This window comes from Meriones unguiculatus, chromosome 1 (genome assembly GCF_030254825.1).
Source record: "Meriones unguiculatus strain TT.TT164.6M chromosome 1, Bangor_MerUng_6.1, whole genome shotgun sequence".
In the NCBI taxonomy this organism is placed as follows: domain Eukaryota; kingdom Metazoa; phylum Chordata; class Mammalia; order Rodentia; family Muridae; genus Meriones; species Meriones unguiculatus.
The window spans coordinates 23,826,340-23,842,467 of record NC_083349.1 but is presented as its reverse complement, the minus strand read 5'-3'; the positions used below and the strand labels follow the sequence as shown (position 1 = coordinate 23,842,467).

Sequence of the window (16,128 nt, the reverse complement as noted above, 5' to 3'; positions counted from 1 at the left end):
GAGTCCCAGCTTAGCTTTCTTATACAGTGTAGGGAAGTTTAGGGTCTTAGAAACCCCAAGGGCGGTGTTCCACTCTAAGCAATGCCTTGAGTGCATGCTGGTATTGACTAAATGGGGAAACTGGGACTAGAGGACACCGAGATGTTACACCCATTTATCTCTGCCCCGTCTGGATTCGAAACAGCACTTACTTACTATATTCTATCCCTGCCAAACTATTTTTAACTCAAAAACCTAAATGCCATTAAAAACTGGGCTCATATGAATGATCTTGACCCATCTAGGAGCAGGCTGAGATCAACCATGTTATCCAGAAATTTTTTTTACCAGTTAATAGTGAACCATTTCTTTCTTTCTAAAAAGCTCATGCCATTAACCCCTGCGAGTCCAAAGACCTGGGGAAAAGCTCCCGCTCTCTATTATATCCCGGAAATAAAATTTAACAGCATCTACTTAATACTAATAGCTGAAAGGGAGTTGCTGAGGGCTCCTCAGTTAAGCTGTACTGGACTTTGTGAATGGTTGTGGGAAACGTACAATGCCCATAGGCAAGAAGAGTCAGTTTTGAGTATGTCTTTGAAGCTGTGGATGTTGAGGTCAGTTTTCAGTATTTTGGCCCAATTTGCTCATATGGTGCTATGCTCAGTTGTCCTGTCACTCACAGCTGAAGCCTCCAGACGGTAAGGACAGCAGACTCTGGACTCTACGGCCGTATCTGAACTCTGGTCTATCACTTTCTAACTGACCTTAGAAAAGATATGAACTTCTCTAAGCCCGAATTTCCTCATTTGTGAATAATTAGGATAATTTTACAGAAGGAAGTTGTAATGAGAAATTAAGTAATGCATGGCAGGTACAGGGCACCGGGTGTCAGATAAGCAGTCAACAGTGTTTGCTGTGCATTATTTTATTTTAATTATTCTGTATGTAGGCAGTTTTGCCTTAAGGAAAACACAGTGTATGAAAATTTAGATTTGTAGGAAAGGCGAATAGGGGACATTTCTGCATTAGATAAAGATTGTCCAAGTCTGACCTGGTGGATCTCAAGCCAGCTGCTTGGGAGACTTCGGTGAGATGACAAGTCCATGGCCTGCCTGGCCGAGAAAGTGAACTCAAGGCCAGCCTGGGCAGCTTAGTAAGACAGAGCTTGTTTCAAAACTAAAATGTAAAACGAGCAGGATGTAGCTCAGTGGTAGAGTGCTTGCCCAGCATATATAAAGCCCCAGGTTCAATGCCCAGCCCCCACTTCCGTTCACGAAAGAACTGATAACAGGGTTTTTAAAGCAGTCAACGTCCCTGTATGTCTAAAATGATTTGATTCACACAAAACTGGTTTATACAATGTTTTAGGGATATAACATGTGTGCCAAGCTCAGGTCATCTATAATACAATCATCCGGGCCAGGTCTGAACCGCTGTGACAGGTTAACAATAACCTTCCCGACTATTCCCCAGGGCCTTTTATAAAGGGATTAGATGGATTCTCTGTGGTTCCAAAGGACAGATCTGTGACTAATGAGTGGAAGACACAGGGCTAGGGAAATGTGGAAAGATGGCAGCGCCTATGCCTGAAAAAAAAACAACTCTTTCCAAACCACTGCTTTTCAAAGTATAATGGTTTGTGGTAGCAAATTTCCTAACAAGACAGTCAAGTAAATCCTAGATATCAACTTGAGTGACTGACAGCTTAACTATTGTATGAAGTTAGGTCCAATGTTTCCTAATCTTAAGTACGCTCTGCAAATTGCCTGATTCTCTACCTTGGATACCAGGAAAAGACAGAGCAAAGAGAGTGGCTGTCAAGGAGGAGGGAAGAAATTGGAACAAACATCACTTCTCTGGCTGGGAAATACAGGATTAAATGGCCTCTAAAATTTCTTGTAATTTAAAGATCTTAACTCCCAAATTGCTTCATAGATGTTATTCTGATATTCCTCCGAGATATTTCTATTTTAATTGTGGAAAATGAGAACACAGCTCTGAAGTAAGTGGTAAAAGCGGGAAGGAGTCAGACATACAGACGCTTTCAGACTCTTGATCCCGCAGGCAGCCTCTTTTCAACTTGTGAAAAAGAAAGTTGGGGAAATAGAAGACAGCCATTAAAGCCAGCTTGGACAAAATCAAGTCACCTTTAGAGAGTTCCAGCTTATTGGCTGTAAGCCTGCATGGGCCCGAGTTCCTGGTGAGGTGCTTTGGAATACTGGTCTCAAAGACTGACCCAAGACTGGACTGTGGCACCAACATCTTCCTAATGAAGCTCCTAGGTGATTCTTCACACCTATTAGCATACGTGTCTTTCAAATCTAGTTGGTTGCTGGCCTTCAGACCAATAGTCTTTCATGTGACCAAATTACTCTGCTCCTTCCATTCTCTCGGCCACAAAGCCAACTTCTCTCCTAGTATGTATCAGCTGGCCAGACAAATCCAGCTCTGTTTACAGAGAAGGTCAAAAGCCAATTATGGCTTTGTGATATAGATTTTGTAGGTTATTATTATTTTTTCTTTCCAGCAAAGGAGAATTGATATGAAAAGGAAGGGCATGAAATCTCCTGGCTGGCCTAGCACCTGCTGCTGGTAGATGAGAAATCAGACTGTGTGAAGGGTGACTCAGCCAGGAAAAACAGGAAGCCACTTTGTACCAGAGCCAGTCATTTTAAGAAGGAGAGGAAGAAAAAGCATAGGGAATGGGGGCGAAGAAGAAAATATTTCAGTTATGTAAACCTTGGTATTGCCCTTTGCCTGCAAGTCTTAGAGCAGATGCTGTGGCCATGAACTGGTATGGCAGTCAGCACCCCTATGGCCTCTGGTGCTCCCTAACCTATCCCTCTGCAAGAGCATCCCTACCTGACCCCTGATGGGAAGTCAGTGGTGAGGTTGCCCCAGATTCTGTGCTCCAGGTGGAGAAGGCCTTGAGAAGGTGAGGGATGAGCTAATCTGAGCTCATGGCCCCATTTGCAAGGATGTGATTAGTGGAGAGGCACCTGGGACCTGCTCCATTTCAGGAAACCCGGTTATGGGAGCTGGTGGGGGACAGACAGACTTCTCTCAGGACCTGAGAAAAGCGGTTAACCCTTTCTCATTGTCTGTGTGGGAAACAGCTTCTTGTAAAAGTTTCTCGGGGGAGAAAGAGCTCAGATGAACCTTATTTCACAACAGTTTTTAAGTTATTTATTTTTATTCTATGTACATTGCTGTCTTGCCTGCATGTATGTCTGTGTTGGAACTGGAGTTACAGACAGTTGTGAGCTGCCACATGGGTGCTGGGAATTGAACCCTGGTCCTCCGGAAGAAGAGGCAGTGCTCTTAACCTCTGAGCTCTCTTTCCAGCCTCCCACTTCACAACAGTTTAACAAGGGAGGGAGTTGCAGGGACATTCTCCATCTAAATTTGTAAGGCTGGCTTCTTTCAGGGCATGTAAATGACCTGGAGGAACTTGAGAATAAGTACAACCTAAAAAGTGTCTGGGATATGTATAGAGAAGACACCGAAAAAAGAAAGGCGGCCTAACAGGCCCTCAGAACCAAAATATTGATAGCGGACATGAAACATAAATCCAGTTTCTGATTAGGTAGAGGAATGACAACACAGCCAGTGCACCACCCCACAGTCTCGGAATCAGTGAGACCTGGCAAGGCACCAAAGGTCAGGGCTGACAGTTATAGGCAAAGGCTTCTCGGCTGACCTGGTTGGCCATGTGGCCTTACCTTAGTCAGTCGTTTGATTTCTTTGGGCCTCACACATCTTAAACCTATTGAAGATGAGTGGTCACCTCAGCAGTCTGAGGAAGTAATCTGTGTAAACATGGTTTTACAATGCAGAATCCAACAGCGTATTACTTACCACATCCAAACAGGTTGGAGATGCACAGTGATGAACAAGGTACTTGGAAGCGGTGGCTTATTCAAGTCCTGGTCTGTGGGAGATGAGGGCATCACTGCAGTGGTTCCTTGGATCCTGTAGAAGGGGGTTAGCATTTTGTGGCGACACCAATAACCTCCCACCACAGAACCCCCAGGCAGCTAGGTGGGTCTCGTCCACAGCTGGGTAGCTGGAGAGAAGCACAGAAAGGATTTAAGAGATGTTTTTGTTTTAAGATTCTGGTTTGACATTTACAAGCTGGGTGTTATACACCTTCTCCTTGGAGCCTCGTTTTCACTGTTTATAATACCTGTTACACAGAGGGAGCTGAAAAGAAGCAGAGTCTGTACAGCACAGAGTCAGGGCTCAGCAAACACCAAGTCCTGAAGGAGGGCCCTTCTATCAAAGGCTCCCCCAACTTTGGCCTAGATTCACTCGTGAGGGCATTCTCTCTCAGGCTACCTTTGTTAGGCTTACGCCTACCTATTGGACAGTGTTGGGAGTTCCCTGCACCTCTATCCCCGAGGCTCACTGCAAGAGGGCTGGAAGCCAAGACAACCAACTCAGCTCAAGTACTGAGTTCCTCCACCCTTCATCTCCAATGGTATGTTCAAGGCGGAGCATTTCTGCTGAAATGACATTTTCAAGGGGAAACATTTTTAAAAAGAGATGTGACAAGGAGGGAAAGGCTCCAGTGACTTCCCAAATGTCAGCTTTTTATCAGTTCTGATGATGAAAATGAACGTTCCGGAAGTGAAAGCGACCTCCCCAGTACCTCTAGCTGTGAACACCTGAGATGGGGTTGCTCTGAGTACACTGGACAGGGCTATGATTCAGGTCCCCATAGACACAGTCTTTGAGGGAGCACCAAGGCTGTGCGCTGGGCAGGCACTCTGCCAGCGCCACAGCCTGTTCTGCCCAATCCGGGCTTCTGGAGAGGAAGAATTTTCTCTGAAGGAAAGAGGCCAACACCCAGTTCCACCCTTCTCGTTGGGTAAGTGGTTGCCAGGCGAGACTCTCTCCAACCAGCGTCTTCTTTTGGCAGCCTACGGAACAATCTGTCAGATTCCCGGTAGTTGGGAGCCAAAGTCCGTCTCACTAAGCCGGTTCCGCAGCCTGTAGGACTATTCCCCCTCCTTCCTTCCAGCTGGGGACACTGAGAGCTGCTTGTCAGCTACATATTCTGTGAAGACAAACGTGGAGAAGGAAGGGTCTGCTGGGGAGTGGGAAGCTCCCAGGTTCCTCCTGGAATAGACTGAGGAGAAGCTTGGGGTCAAGTTGCCAAATAAACACAGGACTCCCAGTTTTGAACTTCAAAATAATTTTCTTAGTCTTTGTCCCAAATCTTATTGCTTGATACATAATACGGCGGGGGGGGGGGTATGTTTAGGTGAACATAATAAGCGTTCACCTAAAATTGGCCACCCATATTTCCCTGTGTCAGCTGTGGGAAGCGGTGTCTGGCCCCGGGCGGCGCCCGCAGAACAGAAGGCTAAGCCGCCTGGGGTCTAGAGCCAGCTCGGGGATCCTGCACCACGCAGCCGCGGCTTTCCAGGGACCTGCCCTGGAACACGCCAAGGAGGGCGGCCGAAGCGCTTTGAAAAGGACAGAGGGCCACGTCTTGGCGAGACCGTGGGAAAGTCTCCTCAGGAGGAGCCACCGCCCGGCCTTCCGCTTCGCGGCTCGCCTCCAACCTTGGCAGCTGCGCCACCTGTCACCCCGCCCATCCGCCTACCCGCGCGGGCCGCCCCCCCCCCCCCCCCGGGCAGCTCCGCAGTGCGCAGGCGCGAGGCCTGGGGGCGGGGAGGGGCGGGGCGGGGCGAGCGAGGGCGGGAAAGGGCTGGCCGGCGGCGCCCTCGTCTAGGTCGAAGCGCTCGCTGAAGAGGAGTTGTGCCCAGCTTAGCGGTCCCGAGAGCTGCCGCCACTCTCCCCGCGGAATGGAGGGCACGGCGTTGGCTGTCTGCGAGGTGACGCTGGGAAGGGAGAGGAAGACACGTTGCTGAGAAGGGTCCTTCCTGAGGAGACCTGCAAAGTTTGGGCGGAGGGGCGTTTCCTGAGGTGGAGGAGAAAGCGCCATGAATGGCTAGAATGTGTTTGTTTGTTTGTTTGTGAATTTTGAGACAGGGTTCCTCTGTGTAGCCTTGGCTGTCCTGGACTCGCTTTGTAGACCAGGTTGGCCTCGAACTCACAGAGATCCGCCTGCCTCTGCCACCAGAGTGCTGGGATTACAGGCATATGCCACCATCTCTGGCTTTGGCTAGAAAAAATTTAAGTCCCGCTTTCTTTGGGATTGTGGGAAGGGCCTGAGTCCCCAGGTATGGAGATCAGGGCCATCCGTCACCCTCGTGGGTCCTTTGTGAGGAACCAGTGTGTTCTGGGCTTGCCGTCGGTCGAGCTACCACCACCACCTCAAGCTGAGAACGTGAAGGCCCACGACCTTTGGTGTTTGCCAAACCTGAGATGATTCTGAGAGGGGCTCGGAGGTCGGCCAACTTGATTCCCAGCATTTTTACCCACCTGTGCTGAGAGGGGACTAGGAAAGGCTGGAAGGAAATGTACAGCCGTGAAAAGGTGGGTCAGGGAGTCAAATGGTAGGCTAGGAGGTTTCAGTCCCTGCAAAATGGGAGCATGAGGACCAGGTGGGGTACGCCCTTGGGCCAGCCACCGTGAGGCACAGAGTTGCCGGCTGAAAGATGAAAGGTCGACTCCAAGGGCTCATCCTAGCTTCCCCATACCTGTGGACAGAGAATGGTTCAGTTCCGGAAGACAGCACTGAATGAACACCGGGTGCCAGCTAGCAACATGTGTTAATTGCAGAACTTGGCAACCATTACCTAATGGGACACTTAGCGCCAAGCCTTCTAAAGAACACTGCACAGAATTGCACACTCCTGTAATCCCAGCACTCTGGCAGGCAGAGCAGGCGGATCTCTGTGAATTTGAGGCCAGCTTGGTCTACAAAGTGAGTCCAGGACAGCCAAGGCTACACAGAGAAACCCTGTCTCGAAAAACCAAAAACAAAACAAAATAGAATCACAGGTTCTGAGATAACTTAGACTATTCCTGGTCCTGGGTGTCTTCTTTGTCATCACCAAAGGAAGTTGGAGGGTTAGATTTTACAAGATGACAGAACCTGGGATGGAACCCAGGGTTCTGACTCACCAGCCAGTTTTCTTTTCCCAACTGCTATCATTGCACATAAAGGCACTGGGAAAATCAGAACAGAGAGAGCACAGGAAATCAAAAGATAACGTGAAGGAAGATGGTAGACTGTAGAAGTGCCTGGAAACCATCCTCATAAACTCTGGTACAAATCAGGATCTTAATTTGCTTACTCAAAACTCTCTGCCTTAAAAAAAAAAAAAAAAAAGTTGGCTGAGACATTTTAGAGCACTTGTTGCCTTTGCAAATGCCAGGAGTTTGATTCCCAGCACCCTGGTGGCAGTGCTGCCTTCTGACCTCCATGGGCAGCAAGCATGTGGTTCATGTACACATATACAAGCAAAACACATAAAAATAAGTCTTTTAGGCGAGGTGTTGTGGCACATAGGAGGCAGAGGCAGGTGGATCTCTGAATTTGAGACCAGTCCAGTCTACACAGCAAAGTTGTGAGGTACTTTGTGGGTGCCGGGAACTGAACTCTGGTCTTCTGCAAGAACAGCAAGTACGCTTAACCTTAGAGCCATTTCTGCAGCCCCTTTCCAGCATTCTCAAACAACATAGCTAAAAGTATATCTCTCCTTCTGATTTAATGAATGGCAAACATGATTCATACCTAGGTGCCACTGTTTTGGCACCTAGGTTGTTTTTTTTTTTAATTGGGGGGAGAAAATAAAACAAACTGCTGTTTAATTTTCCTTTAATTTTTCTTTCCAGATGAACTTACCCAGCAACTTAGGGTGCATTATATTGAATTATACTGCCTACTCGTGTATATTTTGGGTTTAGATACAATGGTATGCTCTGAGCAAAGGTAAATCTGACATTTTATAAACAAGAATAAGATTGTTTGTTTGTTTTTGTTTTTTTTTTTTTTGAGACAGGGTTTCTTTATGTAACAGCCCTGGCTGTCCTGGACTTGCTTGTAGACCAGGCTGGCCTCAAACTCAGAGCAATCCACCTGCCTCTGCCTTCCTGAGTACTGGGATTACAGGCATGCGCCACTGTGCCCAGCTAGGAATAAGGTATTTTATAATAGAATTTTAACTGTGTCATGCAAATTTATTAGGACCATGATTTTAAAAGTTATATTCTATTTTAATTGTGCTCTTTTCAGATTTTGAGATATTTAATAATTTACTGGAAGTGTGAAGCAGAAATATCAAAGGGAGCTTTACTAGAAGGGCAGCTAGTGATTTCCATAGAAGCATTAAGTTCTAAGCACCTGCCAAATTCTCTTCATTGTATAACAACTAGTAAGTAGAGGAAGAAAATCATTGATTATCTATTTTTGTTTTGTTGTGATGCATGTCATATTTTGTATAAAAATTTCCACTTGTCATAATCTTTTCTAGTGTAGTTATAAAGCCAAATGATTTTTAATAAGTATTTGGTAATGAATTTGTAAATGTGTGATATAGGGAAGCTAAATAGAATTATTATTATTATTGTGAGAATATAGCTTTCTTAAATTAAAATTGCTCAAAAAAATTTACTTTTGTTCTTAGTTTTAAATTATTTTTTTCACAACAAAATTATATTGAGTTTTACCTTTTCTTCATGTTTGGACTTTGGCAATTGCAAAAGAGGCAAAAATAAAGGAAAGAAAACAGAAGAGAAAAGAAAAGATGAATGTTGTATACTCTTATCTAGAAACCTACATTCTAGCCCAGCAGTAGTGACACACACCTTTAATCCCAGCACTTGGGGGCAGAGGTAGATGAACCTCTATGAGTTTGAGGCCAGCCTGGTCTACATAGAGAGTTCTAGGACAGCCAAGGCTATTCAGAGAAACCCTGCCTCGAAAAACAAAAACAAACCAGTAACAAACAAACAAACAAACAAACAAAAAAAGACCCAATGTCATGGGATCTTCAGCATAATGGTCTTCTTCAGCAAGTCTGGTATAGATGGCATTTCTTTTGTTTTCTCTGATCTTTATGTAGTTAGAGTTATAATCTATCAAGAAAAAAGGTGATATACACTTGACATAGTGTCATTATAGAAACATTATGAGAGTGAGACTTTCTATCTGACTCCTTGAAATAATTATTAACACCTAGTACACTAGATTCTTCTGTGTATGTGTGCACAGTTACTGACCTTTTAAAGAAATAAACGGTGGCACATACCTTTTATCCCAGCAGATAGAGGCTCCTCTCTAAGTTCCGGGTCAGCCTGGTCTATAGAACGAGTTCCAGGACAGCCAGCACTACACAGAGAGACCCTGTCATGAAAAAAAAAACATTAAAAGAAACAGAATTGGTATATTAGAGTCTCATGTGCTTTTTAGTAAAAGTGGACAGTGTTTTGTGTTACCATGTCAAGATGTACTTCATTAATTTTTGGAAACACACAAACTTCCTCCGTTTTAGGTTTTGTCAGTTACATAAGTACACAGTTTTAATAATGGGAGAGTTCAGGCCAGGCATGGTGGGTGACAGCACTTGGGAGACCGAAGCTGGAGGATTTGACTTTGGGGTCAGCCTGGCATATATAATGAGTTCCAGGTCTGCCTAGGATGATAGGGCCAATACCCAGATTATATGTACATGCTGGGTGGATGCGGTGAACTGCTCATAATTTGAGCCTTAGAAAGCAGAGATAAGGGATGCTAGGAGTAAAATGGTTAGTGAGACTAGCCATACAAGTGAGCTCTGGGAGAGAAAGACCGCACCTCATAGAATAAAATGGAAGAGCAATTGAGGAAGATTCCTAACATCAATCTTGGCCCTACACATGCATGCATACACATACACACACTCAAATAGCACATACACATGAAAAGAAGGGAAAAACAAGCTAAAGAAATAGTTAAGGAAGAAGTGCAATATCAACCTCTAGCCTCCATACAGATGCATGCACACAATTTCTTGCACACACCCCCTGATGTACTGTATACACTCACATGCCCCAAAAGGGCTACGAGATGGCCCAGCCCCCTGTTTCCCCTCCTCAAGTCTCATACATTTAACTATATTAAGCATTTTAACTACTTGGTCTAAACATATTGTAATATATTTTTTATGAAAAAGGTTTATAATTTTACATGTGTTTCCGTGTGTAGGTATGTGCATGTGAAGGCCAGTGCCCAGGGAGGCTAGAGGTGTTAGATTCCTCCAGAGCTTCAATTATAGAGCCTGTGAACTGCCCAGTGGGTTCTGGGAACTATATTTTTTGTTTTTGTTTTTTAATAAGAACACTAAGCACTTTTAGTTGCTGAACCATCTTTCTGGCCCCTTAATTTAAAAAACAAAAAAGCATTGTTATTACTGGCTTTTAAAGAAAGGGTCTTGTCTGGCTCAGGTTGACCTCAGTTTCAACATGTAGCCAAGGATAACCCTAAACTTGGACTCCTCCTTCCTCTACTTCCAGCATAGTAGAATTACAGATGTACACTGCCACAGGTGGTGTGCATACTGCTGGGAACCCATGTTAGCTGTTCATGCTAGGCAGACCCTCTACTGCCTGAGCTACAGCCCCAATCTCGTTTTGAGTTTCTGAGATAGAATCTCACTGTGTAGCCCAGGCTGGCCTTGAACTCATAGCAGTCCTCTTGCCTTAGCCTTCTGAGTGGTAGGATTATAGACATAAGCCACCATGTTGCCCTCCAACCTGTTCTAATTTTGGTGCTTTTTGTATCTAGTATATAGCTATTTGTTTTGGGGCCTCCTCTCCATCATTAATCAGAGAGAGAAAGAGAGAGAGTGTGTGTGTGTGTATGTGTATGTGTGTGTGTTTTTCCTTTTGGGTTAGATTTTGCTTTCTGAATACCAGCCTCTTTATTTCTTTGCTTACTCATGGTTTCGATGGCTCTTGGGCTGTGGCAGCTTCCTGACAAAGAGGGTTGGGAAGGTAAATTTCTTGCAGTCTTTTATTTCTGAAAATGTCTTCACTCCACACCTGATTGATAGTTTGGCAGAGAATAGGATTCTAAGTCAGAATTCATTTCTCTTCAGAATTTTTATGACGTAGCAATGTTGTTTAGTAACTCAGCTGTTGCTATTAAAAATTCTGAAGTCTTTATGATTATCCTGTATATGGCCTACTTTTCTTTTTTCTTCCTGTAAGCTTATATAATATTTTCTTTATCTTTGTTTTATTAGATATAATATATTTGAAATTTCAGTGACTTAACACATGAAATATTTGTTTTTCTTTTATTTTACCAACAGGTGAATGTATGTGCACAGGGATGTATTTTGTTTTTATGTAGAATCTAAGATATTTTAGTCTTGTGTCTTCATGTTCCTTAAGGCCGTCTATCTAGCCATTCATCTAAGGATGGAGAAAGAGTAGAAGGTTTATCATTCCAATATTTTTAAGAATAGGTTTGGAAATTATATGTTCCCATTCTTCTGGCCTGAGTCTCATTGTCATAATTTCTCTGCATTTGCAAAGGAGCCTATAAGATGCAGTCTAATTGTGCTTAGGAAGAGGAGAATAGACTGAGAATCAGCTGTCTCTTATCTTCATTGTTCTGAAAATTCCTGGTACTGTGCCTTGCTCAGGTTTCCCTCCACTGTGCCCAGTGTTCAGCCTTTTTCATGTAACCTGTGCCCCTTGGGTGTGGTAAATTTTACTTGCAGTTCTTCTACAGTAGTTTCTATGATTTAGATAGTGGATTTGTGGAACTTTCTTTTCTCCCCTATTTTCAATTTTGAGGTAATTTCTTTCAGTTTTTCTTCCGACTTTTCGTTGAGGAAACCTCATTTTTTTTTTTTTTTTCAAGATCAGTTTTGTTGTGTCTTTACTCTTGGAATGGGTAAAGACCTAACAGCTAACATTTCGGAAGCAAGGGAGAAAGGAGTGTTAGTTATCTGAGTGCTCTGTGTTTAGATTCACCAACTCCACTTTAAAAAAGACAAGGTTGGCTTTCATCACAGGCTCATACTTTAGCATATTCAGGAACAGCTTCTCCCTGAATCAGGGTTAGGGAGGGCCGGCCTTTAGGATGCCAAAAATAGGAGGTAAAGTTCTAATTAAATTCAATTTAAAGGGAGGACAAAATGTTGGCTCTTCTTTAAATCTAGGTACAAGTAATTTTTAAACCAATTGACCAGCAAAATATTTTTTATTTCAGAGTAAAATTGGTTCAAAAAGGGCCAATATTTTAATTGAGCCTTAAATTCAAACGTTAGTTACTGGCATCATGTACTCTGATCAATGGTTGCAGTTTGGAGTTTCCCATAATCATGTTCTTTCATGTATAATAGCATCTGAAGGAACAGTCCTGGTGTTGATTATAGGTGCTAAATATAGGTGAAAAGAATTGCCCTTGGCTATCATCAGCCCCCACATAGTCATTGTACCTTATAGTACCTCTTTTACCCTCTATTTATTCTGAACTCATTAATAAGGTCTCCTTTTATTATTCTGTACCTAAAAGCAATGATTGTTTAAACTCAAATATACATAATCGTTTTACTTTTTTTCTGGTTTTTTTTTTTTTCATACAGTTGCTGCTACAGGAAATGTTTATGGTGGCTTGGTCTTCAAGAAGTTTCTACAAGGTAAACAATTAAATAACATCTATGAGACTAAATCTCTGTCAAAGAGTTTGGCGTTTTCTGAAATAGATTTTATTCTGAAAGATAGAAGTTCCTGGTTTTGTAAATAACAATATGGGATGCCCACTTTCTGATGAACCCTAGGCTTTTAAAAATATTTTATTTTTTCAGTTATGTGTATGTGTCTGTGTGTATGTATGCCACATGTGTGTGGGTGCCTTCAGAGTCTGAGGAAGAAGTCAGATTTCCTAATGCTGGTCATTATGAGTTGCTCAACACCAGTGCTGAGAGCTGAACCCAGGTCCTCTTGAACAGCAGCACACGTTCTTAACACCTGAGCCATCTCTCCAGACTCACTCATTTTTCAGTATAAGTGCTCATGTAATAATACTTTATCCCACGCTTTTATCTGGCAATTCCACCGAAGCAATAAAACTAAATAAATGCAGATTATATGACACCCATGTAATTGCAGCTTTTCTGACTATTCTCTGTACAACTCAGGCAGAAATTTCCCAGATGTAAAGATTTGTTCTCATATAATTTAGATAAGGAATGTGCCATAAGTGTTTTTCCTGCTAGTAATATAGTAACGTTCGTTGTTCTCTATATTATATGTCGACATTGGTATGGTTTAGGAACTTAATTTTTTAAAAACTTTATATAAATTTTACCAAGTTTGGGTTTTGGTGATAGAGATACAACCCAGGGCCTCACACACGCTAGGCAGATGCTCTACCACTGAGCTCTGTCCTTAGTTCTCCAAACAATTATTACTACTTTTTGTGGTACTTGGGATGGAAACCAAGGCTTTGCAGACTAGGCAAGTGCCTGACCACAGAGAAGCATCGCCTGTTATCTGTTTTTCTTTTATTTAATCCCATATAATATTTTGTCAGTTTTATTAATAATTTGATTATTAGAATTAAGGCATGGTTTAAGAGTTTTATTTTTTGAGACTGGAAAGTTAGCTCAGCAGTTAAGAACACTGGCTGCTCTTGCAGAAGACTGAGGTTCAGTTCCTAGCACTCACATGATAGCTCACAACCATCTGTTACTTCAGTTCCAGAGATCTGAACCTCTCTTCTGGCCTCTGTGAACACCAGGCGTGCATGGTTCTCATAGAGAACACTCATTATAATTAGACATGCATTTAAATTAAAATTTTAAATTTAAAAATGAAAATTAATTAAAAATAAGCCCCCCAAATCTTAATAAAAGAATTTTACTTTTAATACTCTAATTATGTACATGCTGCAGGTACTTTTAACTATACATATATGTCTTATTCTGACAGTTCTAGTTTGATAATTTGAACAGGGGGTTGGAGTGACGTTAATCAGCATGTTTTTATTTAAATTACAAATTAAATAAAGGTGAGCTTTTATTTAAAGTTTTCATAGGCACTCATCTGTAACTTTATGAGGAACATATCTAGATCCCTTTGTGGCTTCTAGTAGTTATTTACTAGTTTGTTATCAAGCATCTAGTTTTGCCTTTCCTCTCCCCCTTCCTAATAACGTTCTTGGAATTTGAGTTTCTTAGTGCCTGAAGTGCATACAGTTTGGGGAATAACTGATCACACTCATAGAGCCAGACCATGCTTGGCTGAAGCAGCATACCCCACTTCCCCAGAGAACAATGTGTCTGCTTAGCTCTCAAGGTTGTGTAGTGGCTAAACACTGCTTCTAGAGGCAGAGCTTTTTCCCTGGAAGGAAACTTGATGTAGCCCTGGCTGTCCTGGAACTTGCTGTATAGACCAAGCTGGCCTTGAACTCTCAGAGATCCACCTGCCTCTGCTCCCTGAATGCTGGGATTAAAGGCGTGCACCATCATACCTGGCCCCATATATATTTCTTTATTGCTGTTTTTGAGAAACCATTCCCAATTTATGAGGTGCTGGTAGGGGACCCATGGCCTCTTGCAGGCTAAGCAAGCAGGCTACCAACTTTAGCTCAGTTCACAGTTACATTTTAGTCACTCTGTCCTTCTGCCTCTTAAGCCATCCTGAAAGAAAGAGGCATCAGTTTACTGTCCCAAAGAGTCACTCTGCTTCCAAGACTTTTGGGAGATCTGAATCCAGTTCAAGAGTGTGGGTTATGACTGACATGTTAGTACATGTCTGTGATAGCACTTGAAAGGTGGAGACAGGAGAATCAGATGTTTAAAGACATCCTTCACTACCTAGTGAATTTGAGACCAACCTGGACTACATGAAACTCTGTCTCAAAAGCCCATTTCCCACACTTCCCAAAAAAAGAACCATGAATTAGTTGCCTCAAAATCATTTCTCTTACTTATTCTTAGTCGCTTTTTTTTTTGAGATTGTTTTTAATGGGATGATACAAAGAATACAAAGATTATTCCTAATGCCCCTGCCCAATTGATATGTGTGAAAGTACGTTGAAAGAATCAGAAATTACATATACACAGAGGGAGTATATTATGAGTAGTTGGAAGGTGATAGTGTTTTCTGTAACATCAACTCATACTTAATATGCTTGTGAAAGGAGTGGTCAGATTATAGGTAAGGCTGCTTCAACTAATATTTGCGAAAGTGCTTTGTAAACGAAAAGCCTGTAATAACAAAGGAGTCAGTTTATTGCCATTGTTATTAGGAGGGAGGAGGCATCAAGTATCATTTATAAAACAATCACATTTTTATACTACTACAGATATTAGACAGTGTCATGGTGACTTAGATTTAACCGTTAAATTCAAAAGCTTGAACAAGTTTAATATATCTTATATGATTGTGATAAAGATGAATGTATAAATATGCAATATCATGGATCAAGTATAGAGTAAAACTTGAGTCATTTGTTCATTGTCAGTCATATTCAGTAGTCAACCTCAACTTAATTCTTCAGTTGTTAGGGCTCATAATACTAACCTCCACTCCATAATGCTATTTATTTATACTAATTAGTAGCATAAATAGCTCAGTGAAGCTCACAAAAGAAATTGGCCAAGTCTAAGACTTGACTCCCTTAGCTCTCTGGCTTATGTGCCATTAATTACGCCTTTATTACTATTACTATTTATTTAACATTCCTGTGACACTGTTAGCACACTGCTTTCAATTGGTCCACTCTCTTTACACTGTTTAATTAGCTTCATTGGGAGTTTCTGGCAGCTGATTCATTAATCATCAGGGTCCAGATGCTAAAAAGTTGTGTTTCTTTACAAAACTAGCAGTATACTTCTGAATTCAGTGTGACTACATTGTCACCTTCATCTCTTACTTGATTTCTGTCCGTACTGAATAGGGCTCCTCTCTTCTTTAGAGAGCTGAGCTTCTGGGAATAATCCAGCTTCCCTTGTCTTCACTCTTTAGCTTCTTCCCTCTGGGTACTCCAGGTCATTTTTTACAAATAGGCTCATACTTTGTGCTGGGTTAACAGACACTGGACCAAGGCAACTCCCTAGTGTCCTGCCTGGTGTAGGCTTGTTTTCTTTTTATCCTTCTTCAGTTCCAAACAATTCATGCTTTTATTCAGTAAACTGTTACTGAATATTTGCCTTGCCATGAAGTGATAGAAAGGAGATATGGCTCTGCAAATAAAATATGGTGTGACAGGACTCTAATTGGAGCTGTGTT

At 42.5% G+C, this 16,128-nt stretch overlaps 1 protein-coding gene across 1 annotated transcript in view; it reads left to right on the top strand.

The window, feature by feature from the left end:
* Nucleotides 1-3,860: 3,860 nt before the first annotated feature.
* The window catches only part of Top6bl (TOP6B like initiator of meiotic double strand breaks), a 74,464-nt gene continuing 62,196 nt past the window's right edge, over nt 3,861-16,128 (top strand). Inside the window, 8 exon segments of the mRNA XM_021650294.2 lie at nt 3,861-3,879; nt 4,180-4,295; nt 5,303-5,521; nt 5,523-5,625; nt 5,628-5,767; nt 5,769-5,825; nt 8,135-8,273; nt 12,477-12,530. Of these exon segments, the coding sequence (XP_021505969.2) occupies nt 3,861-3,879; nt 4,180-4,295; nt 5,303-5,521; nt 5,523-5,625; nt 5,628-5,767; nt 5,769-5,825; nt 8,135-8,273; nt 12,477-12,530 (847 nt within the window).